This window comes from Serinus canaria, chromosome 3 (genome assembly GCF_022539315.1).
Source record: "Serinus canaria isolate serCan28SL12 chromosome 3, serCan2020, whole genome shotgun sequence".
NCBI lineage: Eukaryota > Metazoa > Chordata > Aves > Passeriformes > Fringillidae > Serinus > Serinus canaria.
Window position 1 is genome coordinate 106,009,758 of NC_066316.1, and position 12,398 is coordinate 106,022,155.

General features: G+C 43.3%; 1 protein-coding gene across 2 annotated transcripts in view; it reads left to right on the top strand.

The window, feature by feature from the left end:
- The first annotated feature begins 48 nt into the window (after nt 1-48).
- MFSD2B (MFSD2 lysolipid transporter B, sphingolipid) overlaps nt 49-12,398 on the top strand; it is a 46,025-nt gene continuing 33,675 nt past the window's right edge. Inside the window, exons 1-3 of one of the 2 annotated variants that reach the window (XM_050972492.1) lie at nt 49-882; nt 6,166-6,282; nt 10,349-10,473. In XM_050972492.1, coding sequence (XP_050828449.1) covers nt 841-882; nt 6,166-6,282; nt 10,349-10,473 — 284 coding nt within the window. In that variant the 5' untranslated portion in view covers nt 49-840. The remainder of the gene's footprint in view (nt 883-6,165; nt 6,283-10,348; nt 10,474-12,398) is intronic. The other variant, XM_009095693.4, reaches the window with a different exon arrangement.

Genomic DNA, 12,398 nt, shown 5'->3' on the forward strand with positions numbered 1-12,398 from the left:
AGAGAAGCAGGTCACAAGTCCTGTTGGCTTGGTTAAACCCTCTTCTCTCAGGCTACCTCACTGTTGAAGGGATTCATACGTCAAAATGCAATTTGTATTTTCTCTGATGCAGGGCATGCGTGCAAGAGCACTTTCCCAGGGGCAGGGTGGTGGTGAACTCGTGTATCCTAGATAAGTGTTGGCTCGGGGCAGCAGAATCACAGAATCAATGAAGTTGCAAAAGATCTCTGAGATCATCGCGTCCGACTTAGGGCCGATCACCACCTTGTGAACCGGACCATGGCACCGAGTGCCACATTCAGTCTTTTCTTCAGCAGCTCCAGGGCCGCTGCCTCCACCGCCTCCCTGGGCAGCCCCTGACCATCTCTATCCACCCTAAAGGCAGAATTAGGAGCCGCTGTCCCGGCAGCGTCTCCCGGCTCAAGGGCAGCTGTTGTGTGAGGTCCGTCCCGCTGACTGCGTTCTGTCCGGTGTGGTTCTACATCCCTGCACATCGGGAAACCGCGCATCTCGTCAAGGAACAGAGGAGGCGTTTTGGGGCTGGATGAAAACAACCCCGGCTCCCTCCACCCCCGTTCCTCGTCTTTGAGCCCCGCACGCTGTGGAGCTGGGACCACCGGGAGCTGCCCCGCTCCTCTCCCCGCGGAGGGTCCGAGGGCGCGGGCTGTGGGGGCTCGGTGGGGCGAGGGATCCCTGTCCCTGGCCGTGAGGGCAGCACCGACGCCTTCGCCCCTCCAGGGCGCTGGGAGAGGGCGGCGAGGACACCGCCCGCTGTCCCTGGGCTCCGCCGCCCCGCCCCGGGCGCGCAGGTGTCGCTCGGGGTGGGATGTCCGCGGTGCCATGGCGGGGGCTGCGAGGGACTCCCCGGCGGGCGAGCAGGAGGTAGGGGCTGCGAGGGGCAGGGCGGCGGTCGGGGGGCTTGGGGAGCCCCTCGGACATAGCCCTGGGCGAGAGCGGGGTCCCGCCACTCCGGCGTTCCGCTTCCACCGCGGGCGGGTCGCGGGCACTCGGCGGGGCCGGGGCAGCCCGGACGCGCTGAGACCGGCCAGGTTTGTGCGAGGCTTCGTGCGGGGCCCCAGCGAGTCCCTGGAATAGCTCCTGGAATAGCTCCTGGACCCTTCCCGCCGCCCCTGCGCCCACCAGGCAGCGCCGCAACCCCGGCGCTTTCCCCGGAATGCGCCGCACGGGATTCCCTCGGTTTTCCCTGCGGTGCCAGGGAAAAGGGCCTTCCCTTCCCACCTCTGTCCCCTCCAGGGCTGCCTCCCGGACCGAGGCAGGTGGGATGCGGGAGGCAGGTGGGGTTCGCTTCCCCCGGAGCCTCAGAAACTCTCAGTTTCCAGGGGTGTGTTGCGGTGTGAGCGAGGGTATCCCACGCTGCCTGCTCAGACTCGCCCCTCGCCGCGGGAGGAGCGGCAGGCAGGTGAGGGTGAGCGAGGACTGCCCCATTCCAAGGCTCTTGAGGGAACACCAGGTGAAACTAGGAAGGGACAGCTTCCAAACAGAGCGGATGAGGAAGCCTTTCACAGCATGTTGGGGGGCATTCAGCCCATGGAGCTCCTCAGACACCTGTCACGTCCTGTTCGGGCTTGAATTTTTGTGTTTGGAAAGCATCTGGGTGAATTCATGGCATAAGTCTGCAGATGTTGCACAGATGCACTTGTCTCACGGAGTTCCTCAGAGCTGCGTTGCCAGCAGCTGGAAGAGTATCCTGAGAAAGCACCACTGTATCCCACCTTACTCATACTCCCTTTCCTAGGTGTCTGCACACAAGCCCTGCTCCTGTTCTCTTCCATTCAAGGGTGGGCTGATGTCACTAACCTGAAACCAGTCCTCAAGATGCTCCCTTTGAGGGACCTGAGATGCCACCCGTGGCTGCCACACTCGTTCTTCCAAGAAGCAGTTGTTTGGTCACTCACAAAACAGAAACATTACCAGTGTTAATTCCACGTTGGAGGAAAAGCTGACCCAAAAGCTGCTCCTCACTAGCTACATTTAATTGTTTCTCAGATAAACCTAGACTAGCATTTATCTTTGAGTCACAGGTTTTGCTCTCTGTTCTTACTGCTTTTAAATTACTTGTTGGTTCAGTTCTGGACTCCACTGATAACGAATAGCTTAGGACAAAACTCTGCGGCTGCTCCCTATGCCTGTAACACAGTTGCTGAGTTGTTTTAACTGAGCTGAAACACTTTCTGTACAAATAAGATGTTCTGCTATAAATATTGTATTCAATTTCTGTTCTGTTGGGGAAGGAAAAATTTACAAGTATGGTTTTAACTTTCAAGAGAATTAAAAATAAAGGAACTACAGTGTAGGAGAAGCATTAATTTTCCACAACAACGTTTAAGCTTTCTATTTAAGGAGCAAAATCCAATCTCTCAGCTATTATGCTTTCTTGGTTTGCCTTGAAACACAATTAAATTTGATATGATGGGAGCGTGTATAAGTGAGAAATTATCAAGTTAATCTGAGAACAAAATAACTGTAACTTTCTTTGACCTTCTGTCCTCTTACCTCTCATGCCATCATCTCACATTTCTCCTAAAGCTTGTAGAAGCAATTTGATGTTGATGTTCAATTACGCCACAGGGGTCTTGAAACAAAATTTTGACAGCACTTCTATGTTTCATTCCTTATTTGACCTATGCATTTCTGTCTCTAATGATTTGTGGAGCACTTTCAGCTTGCTGATGAACCTGCACAGGTGAAGAAGCTTTCACTGGATTTCACAGGAATCAAGCATTTTGTGTTTTTTTGAGGAAGCAATGCAGCAGGGACACCCAGCTCTTGGAGGGAAGCCCTGCGAGCTGCTGATAGCCAGAGCTCTGCTGCTGCCACGCAGCCCTGCTCAGCGTTATCCTGCTGCTGTCAGCGTCTCTCAGCGGTATCGTGCAAACCCAGCCAAGGCTGGGGGACTTGCTGCTGTAGATCCTGCAGCAGACAGCTGCCATGTGCATCTTCTGTGCCCTTAATTGTAGGAAGTTAGGGAGAAGGAAATGTTTCAGCTTTACTGGTGCAGGGTCCTACCTTCATTTTGCCACTCCCCACTGGGTACTGGGGCAGAGAATGTGGTCATCACCATATGAAATCAACATGGAGAGTCAGAAATCTGCTGTGGGCTGTTTCTTTTTGAAAGACACTCCAGAATGTAGAGTCTGAGGGATTGCTTCTCAGCAGCTAGAACTCAGGGACACTCAATGAAATTAGCAGGCAGCAGATCTGCAGTGACAGTGGCATTTCCTTTCACAGTACGTGTCATTGCCATGCAGAACTGCTGTGGTGTTTATGGCTTAATGTACAAACAAGTTTCAAAAGTAATTAGGCAAAATAAAAGGAGAACAGCTATGGAACAGTGATCAGGATGTAACTTACCTTCCAGGGGGCTCATGAACTGCAGATTCCCTGTGTTTCTGTGGGTGACCAGACAGGACACCTCTGTATGCCATTTCTATCTGACAGCTTGTTTTATTCTGAAAATAACATTCATAACCAAAATTTAATTAAAACTTAACTACTGCTGTGACCAAAGTATTAACTTTGCTTCAAGGGGATCTGGGAGCACGGTTCAGAGAGTAGCTGAGCAGCATTTTGGGTGTGTGTGGAATTGCAGTGAGACTTCAAAAAATATGTACTAAGATTGTCAGTTTTCTAACCATGAAACTGCTGTAAAGACAGGAGTACCACCTGCAGCCTGTAAGTTTAGATTTTGATTGAACATTTCGTGTACAACAGCTTTAATTAGATTATTTATTGAGAACTTCACATTCTTCATCTTCTAAAAACATTTTGAAATCACGTATGTTATACAGAGGCATGTGTTTTTTCTGTTTTACCACAGCCTTAGCTATTGAAAGGACAAGGGGCAATGGTTTCAAAGGAAAAGAGCACATAAGGATGAAATTCTTCACTGTGAAGGTGTTGTGGACCTGGCACAGCTTGACCAGAGAAGCTGTGGCTGCCCCATCCCTAGAAGTGTTCACAGCCAGGCTGGATGGGGCTCAGAGCAAGGAAGGTGTCCCTGCCTATAGCAGAGGGGTTGGATTGAAAAATCCTCAGAAATCCTCTCCAACCCAAACCATTCTGTGAGTCTATGAAAGTGAGTGTGAAGGCAGCATTACAGACCCAGAAGGTTTTTTCCATTTTTGAGGTTGCAATAGATAGAGGATGTGCATAGTAGTGGTTTATATCTCTTGATTTCTGCTGAAAGTCATCTTACCAATGCTTGGAGATCAGGAGGGAAAGTATCATGGGAAAGCAAACTTTTAAAGTAATTTAATGATTAAAAAATAATACTTAAAAAATGGATTGACTAAAAAATTAAAAAGTGAGACAAAGTTTTAAAGTACACAGCCCCTGGAGCAAAGCTGAAGGGGATGGCAATGAGTCAAGCAAGTTCTGTGGGCCCACAAGTCTAGTAAAGCTCATATTTATTAGTACTTATGTATGGAAAATGAAGAGTTACTTTGGACAGCAAATACATAGTCTGTTTGTTTTGTTTGCAATCTCTTATCAAATTAAATTATATAATTGTTGCTATGAAGTCTGTCTTGTGACTGTTCATCTTTTTTTTTTCCCTGCGAAGAAAATTGCCAATGCAGTGAAAAATGAGGCCTGCTATGGTGATAACATTTTGCAGTTCATGCCCTGACAGTGTCCACTTTCCTTGGGTGTAGTAATGAGATCCCACCCTGTCTTTTTCTGGGAAAACACAAAAAGGAAGGAGTCCTGATACTTGTGCTTGTTTGTTCACACCCACTTTGATAAAACAGTTCAAAGGAAAATGTTTAGATGATGAAAGACATTGACTAGAAATCTAAAACCTCTCAAAAATGTTACAGAGTAAAGATGATGGGTTATTAAATTGAAAAATGTTCAGAAATTAGGTAATGAGTCAGAATATCATTGTGGTGGATTTCATTTCCATATCTCTATTTTTATCCCAATCTAACATAAGAATTAAGGACTTGTGTAGTCAGTTCAGAGAGAAGACAGACCCAGGATTAATATTGCTGCTCCTCTTCATTATTTCTTGGCTTCTGTTGACAGCAAATTTTAAAGAGGGACTGAAAGCCTGAAAGTTAAAAATTTTATTTGATGTGGTGTCTCTCTGAAAGGAATACAGATAACAAAGAGTCCCTTTCTTTCTTCATTTTGAATTTTATGGCATAAAATTAAATCTTACATTTTTTAAAAAAGCTTTCCAGTATCCTGGACTTCTACTGTTGGGAAAAACCCCTGTGTTCTTCATTAGAATCTCTATTAGAAAGTGTGCAATTTTTGTATTTTAATTACTGGTGTATACCCTTATTTTCAACACTTATCTTATTTACCTGTTTTATTTGAGAATACTCTTGCATGTTTATGGTACTTTTCCAACATCGAATGACAAATGAGAGAGCACAGTTTTGCAGGATGTTTTAAATACACTTGGAGTGATTTTCTAAATAAATCTTGGGCCCAAAATTACTTACCATATGATTGTGGGCAATTGTGGGCAATTGTGGGCATTTTTCACAAAGATATAGAAAAGTCAAGTCAAAAGAAAAATATGCAAAGTCAAGTGATTTTGCCAGTGTCACACCAGTATTTTGTGACAAAGGAAGAAACAAAGCACAAATTTTTAGGATCTGTTTGATCTGTGGAACTTTCTGTGAATGTTGTCTAATTACTGTGGTATGAGTGTATTTATCAATTATTATTATCTAAAAGGTTAATAAAAGAAATATTTTTTTAAGCTAAAAATATTTCTAAAAGTTTTCAACCTTTAAAAGTATGAATTAAGCATTCAAAGACAAAACTAAGCTCAAATAATAGTGTAGCACTTCTCTGCTGTTTCTTGCTTGTTTGTAGACTTGTTTCCTTTTAATGGCTTGTGAGAGGAAGGTAGGTAAACCAAAAGTGAGGGTCATCACAGCTCACTTTTGGGAACACTGTAATCTGCTTTCAGGGGCTGAATTAGAGAACAAACCCTTTAAAAATCAAAGTAACGAGCATCCAAATGCCTGTTGATGATAGGGGTTGAGAGCATGTGGATTTATTAGTGGAATAGCTGTGAAGCAAATACCTTAAAGTGGTGTTAACTATAGACTTTAACCTTATCACTTGTGTAGCTTTTAACTTGTTCACCTTGGTTTACTCATGGTTGTTCTGCTTCCTCTCACACAGGGCTACAGGCTCTCCATGTGCAGCAAGCTCTGCTATGCCATAGGAGGAGCCCCAAACCAAGTGGCAGGGAGTGCTGCTTCTTTCTTCCTGCAGATCTACCTGCTAGACATAGCCCATGTAAGTAGCACAAGAAACATTTGCAGACTGTAGAATCAACTCTGATATTGTCAGCCACGTCCTGGAATTATAAAAGGGAAATTAGTCCATAAATACTTTAAATTGTCTGGTTGTCATTGCCTCTAGCTGTTCAGCATCCTGGAAACTGCATAAACTTGCCCAGAATTAATTTTTTCCCCCTAGTTTTCTTTCTGTCTTGAGGTGTCTGTTGTTCACTTTTAGTTTGGGATCATTGTTAGAACTTTGGGTGCTGTAGAGCTCGCACACTTGCAGACACAAGGAAAATCAGTTCTCAGTGTCAGGAGTCAAAGAGTGTAAGATAGGAGACATCTGAAAACATTCACAGCACCATGCTGAGCTTGTGAAGTTTTGTTCATTTGGTTTGAAATCTCATTAGGTTAAAAACCACTCCTATTGTAACCAGTAGCCATCACAGTCTTAAGCTCCACCAAGGGAAATATAGGTTGGATATTAGGAAAAAGATTTTTATGGAAACAGTGATAAAGTTCTGGAATGGCCTGCCTAGGGAGGTGGTGGAGTCACCAGCCCTGGATATATTTAAAAAAAGGACTGGATATGGCACTCAGAGCCATGGTTTAGTTGAAGTCTTAGGGCTGGGTTGGACTCAATGATCCTAAAGGTCTCTTCCAACCCAGTGATTCCGTGATAACTTCACACAAATTCTATTCTGTTTGTCTAAGGTAATTTTGTGGCAAATAAAGCCAAATTATCCTTCCTGAAAGTTCTTTGCTTCCAGTCTGTGGCTCTCTGGTGCAGAAGCAGACCTGGTGAAACAAAGCGCTAGGAGTCATCCCATTCATCTGACTTTCAGCTGCTCCAGCTAGATTTCAGAACAGCAGAGACACAAAGAAAATCAATCCATAAGCAATTTTTAATGTTTTGGATTTTCTTGTATGCATGCATGGTAACTAGAACAAGGTACTAGGATAGAAAAAAAGGATTTTGGGGAATTGAGGCCAAATTGCAAGGACTGTGTGAACAGCTCTGAAATTATAGGTGGGATTTCAGCACTGATGACTGCTCCTATTTTCTGGAAAAACCAGGATGTTCTGGGTCAGCTATCATTACCATTTTCTCCCTAAAGACAGGATATTATGATTGGAGGTGTCCAGAAGTTTGGTTTTATGTTTTTCCTGTAAAAGTCTGGTATTAAAAGCTGACTTGTAACTTGATAAAATTTTCAACACAGTAAGGTGTGTTGTACAGCTGACATCATCTTGAGTGTCTTGTTGAGACCAAAGTCACAAGATGTAGAAAAGGAGCCAGTTTTGGACAGCAGTGTCCAAGATGTCGAGTGGATGGTGTGGAATCTGAGGAGCTGGAGGTGGAAAAAGGAGCTTGGGGCTGCAGCAGGGAGGTGGAGCAGCTCTGACTAAAGGTGTTGCCCACTGACATCAGGGAGGGCAGTACAAACCATTGGAGATGATGAAGCAGGAACTAAATGAGAAAGACTCTCCCAGGGTGCTTAGAAGTATGGCAATTTCCCCATCCTTTGCTTGTCACAGAGACTGAAAATTCTCAAAGCAAGGGACTGTTCCTTCCTGTGTTTGTGTGCAGTATCCAGAAAGCTGGGATCCCATCCATGAATCTTTGGGCACTACCTAAAAAAGTGACATCAAAATACTTATTTTATTAACAAGCTTCTACTGAAACCAAATAATTTTGCTTAATACTGGTAGTGAGATACTTACTCTTTCATTAAGGGGCTTAATTATTTGTTCCCTGATGGTTTAATTTGTTCTCTGAAGTAGTCCTGCAGGGACAGGATTTATTTCAAGGCCTGATAAATAGCCCTGAAATCCTGTGTTCTTTCCCACATATTTTCAGGGGAGAGAATGTAATTATATAGTCACTACCTGGATTTATTTCTTGCCCACTTAGAGAGCAGAATTGTTTTAGCTTCTTGAGAGAATGTGAAAGTCACCAAGTGTGATCTTTCATGCATAATCTGGCCTTTTTCTAAGAAAATTGTATTTTCTATTAATTTTCTGTAACTTCCAGCTTTTCAATTTGAATTCCTTGTTCCATCTAAGTTACCTGTATAGACTACAGATGTAAATGGAACTCCAGATTTTATGGGATCCTTGAGTCAAATTGCTAGAGGACACCAAGATTCTCTGATAAAAGGATCCTGGTCTTATTCCTTTCGAGATGGGTGAATTTAGCATATTTTATCTTGGATTTTATGAACACTGAGAAGTTTCTGGCATTGGTGCTGACAGACACTGTCTAGATTTAGGAGATAAGAAAATGCAGCCAAGGGATGTATAAGCCCATACCAATGATGAAGACAGGGTAACCATACAGAATCCACTCCTAACACGAAAGAGATTTTGCTTTTTCCTCAAAGCTTTCTTCCACAAAATGTTTGAACAAAGTACAAATCTGGAACTCACCTAATTTGTAGTTTTTTGTTCTTGTCCCCCTCATAACTGCAGTATTTCAACCCCTGTATCTTTCTGACTGCTATTTTGTGCTTATTTTGGCTGCCCTGTCTCTTGAGGAGCAGTAGTGACCCTAGTGGGCAGTCCTGGTGCAGCCCCCACGAGGAGTCTCAGGGCTGGTGGGCTGCTTGCCACTCTTTGGTGGCTATAGGAGGGCACAAGCCAGCTCAGGTGGATCAGCAAGAAGATGGGACACAGTCCAGTGCTCATCCCAGCTTCATCTCACCACACAGCAGTGGAATGGAGAGCCACTGTTGTTATTGGAATGACACTGCCATTCCCAATCCTTCCCTGTTCACAAACTCTCTGGGGTGGAGTGTGTGTCTTGGAGCTGGTGGTGACAGGAACATTGGCTGCCACTGCAATTTCACCTAATTTGGATTAAAATGTGATGGGTGTGATGTTGGAAGTCAGTAGCACCTGCCTTTTCTGCTGGTCATCCAGGACATTCAGAGATCACTGCTTCTTTCTTTCACCTCTGAAAAACACCTACAGCAAATTCTGCAGGCAGGGCACCTGCACCAGCTGCATTCCTGGTGCTGCTGCCTGGGAGACAGCAGCCTTTGCAGGAAAGCAGGGGGTACCTGCTCAAGCTTGGTGTTGCATCAGCTTCACTTTCCAGGCCTTTGGAGCACTGCTATGTTGAAGTACAGAGATGAAGGGACCTTGTGTCTGCTCTTGCTGTTTAAACCACAGAGGCTCTTTCAGCAGCTTCTCTCAATAACTGATGTGAGGAGCATTCACATTTATAAAGGTTTCAATGACTTTTTTTTCAGGACTATAGTTGCAGTGACATGAACAGAGCACTTGGAAGAGAACCCACCTTTTTTAACCATTGTGTGATGGGAATTCCTAAGCTCTGTACAGATACACATAAAAAAATAACTGCCTTGCCTGGGATAAACTGCATTTCTATACAGGCACTAAAGTATGGTCCACCTGGGTTAATTTCAAAGGTTTTTCTACTTGGCCATTTTATCCTTATGTAATCCATGAACATTTTTAAAGTGAGAGGTGATGGACATGTGCTGGCAACTTTGATTTGAACAGATGTGCCTTACGCAATTCACTTGTCACTGCTCGGTCCCAGGTGAATAAAATCTGTTGTGCAACAACCTCTTCCTCAGCCACATGCCATCAGTTGGCAGCCTTGTTGCTAACCTCAGGAGAGGAAAAAACATTGCTGCATGTAAACATCCCCTCTACCGTTTTTTACATCAGGTCAAGATAAAGATATGGGGAGATGGAGATGTGTGGGGGGAAAGCAAGAGGATAATTACAGAGGGACTCTGTCAGATTGTATGACTAAAATAAGGACTTTGCTATTTGATTAATTTTCCTCATCCCATACACAGTCTAAATGTTCCCTTCCTTGCATTTTTCCCCTTTGATCCCTTAATTCACAGCACCACTCTCAATGTCTCATTTGTTTGCTATGGGTAACCAATAGGAATTTCTATGACAGCAGCATTCGTGTTTTGTAAATGAGCTATCATTATTCTTTAAAACACTGAGGTGTTTTTTGCTGGAAAGTTGCTTTATGCTGTTTCATTGTATTGTGAAACAATGGCTCTTGTTTACTGTATTCTGTCTTCTTTCAGATTACACCATTTCATGCCTCTTTGGTGCTGTTCATTGGCAAAGCCTCAGGTGCAGTTACTGATCCTGTTGCTGGCTTTTTTATTAGCAAAAGTAGATGGACAAAAATTGGTCGGCTCATGCCCTGGTAAGTATAAATGTATACATATATTTACATATTTATGTGAATATTGAGTGTTGTGATCATATAGCCACCTCACTGAGTTAGTCTCAGGGATTGTATTCATTCCACATATATAAAATAAAAACTAAAAATTGCCATGTCATCTTAAACTTGTTCACCCATGAAAACACAGAAGAGATTGTCTACCACTGGAGACACAAACAAATAAAGCCAAGAGACTATTTTTAACAAAACTGGAAGCGGAGTTCTAAAACTTTCTTAAATCTGTGGTTGAATTTTCATCTTTGTCTAGATTTGTTTAGTTTGACTTCACTCTTTCACAAAGTTGGAACATATTTCTACTCATGTCCTAGAGTGCCTTCATATATCACAATCAACCTTCCAGGAGCTTTCAGTTCAGGGAAGGATGCATGCACAGCTGTTGAACAGATGTGTGCATGGATGTGGAATAGATGTGACACCATGGCACCAAAGGGCTCAGCAGCCAGCACTGCCATGGCGCTGGGTGAGGTTCTTACCACTCATCAGAGTCCTGCTTCTCTTACATCCCATAGTCAGAAAAGTTCATTAAAAATCACCATGACTCTTACAATGAGTGAGATGCTGCAATGTTTTGATTTTTTTGTGAAGGAAGTGTGTGATGTTTCGCTGTGACACCTTACCCATGTGCACATGCTGTCCATGTGCTCTGAGGAGAGGTTAGAACAATGGATGTTGCCCATATGGGAATGAGATTGACAGGTGTGAAGCAAAAAAAATTGGAAAAGATTGGGCCATGCTAGAGGAACTCATCTATGCCACAGGGCATGTGTTTGTTGGTTTTTAGTATTCTGGAAGCCAAGAGGAGATTGACTACTTTGTGAAATAGGGAGTCATTCACCATTTTATCTCATACATTATATGGATGTATTGTAAGATATTTTAAATTAATTGCAAATTTTTAATTGCTATAACACACAAACTTGATTTACAACAAAAATCTAAGAGTAAATGTGTAAAGAGTAAAGAGCAAGGAAGTTGAAATTTCAGGGAAAATGAGCACAGTTTTTTAGCTGGTTCTCTTGCTCTTTAGCTCTCTCTCTTACACACTTACAAGAGAAGTGTGTAAGAAGTGCATAAGTTCATGCTGTCCTAGCACCAGCATGAACTTATCAGCCCTTTTCACTGTAAACCAGCTCCAGCACATCCTGGACCTCTTACAGGAAAAATGCTTATCTAACACCACCTTTCATCAAACAGCTGCTTTCTTTACAGGAGGATTTTGTCTGGGTGTTTTTGGTAACACTAATATTTTCATGGAAATTCTGTTCCCAGACTTTGAGAGTCAGTCCTTTTTTTTTTTTTCCTTCCTTTTTCTTTTTCTTTTTTTTTTTAAAGCAAAAAAAGTCTCTTCCCTTAGCTTAAAAATACTTTAGCATTTTGATTTTTTTCTGACTTCTTAACAATCTAGAATGAAGCAATGGATTTTTTCAGTCAAAAAAGCTTGCCAGCAAAGCAAGAACCTTAGTAAGGGAGGTGAATTTTTAACTATCCCTTAATACTGTCCTCAATATCAATATAACACAAAGTCATCAATCACTTCTTTAATGGCTTTAAAAGGCAGAAGCAGACATTGACTTGAAATACTGGTCAAACATTTTGTCAAAAGAAATAATAGCTGACAATCAGATATTCAGCCACTCCAGCAAGGCTTTGAAAACTCCCTGGCATTAGAGAGGAAAGGAAAATGTGGGAAAGGAGAGAACAATACCAAGAGGGTTGTTGCCAAACAGTTGCATGAAAAAGTGGCTGTGAAGATATTTAGTGTGATGCCTCTGCCTGGACACCATCTGGAAGAGCTCATGCTTTTGGAGAGGAAGGTAGATTCCCTGAGATGTGCTAGGATTTTACCCTTGTTTATGTTTTCCATTGCTCTGGGTGAACTGTGG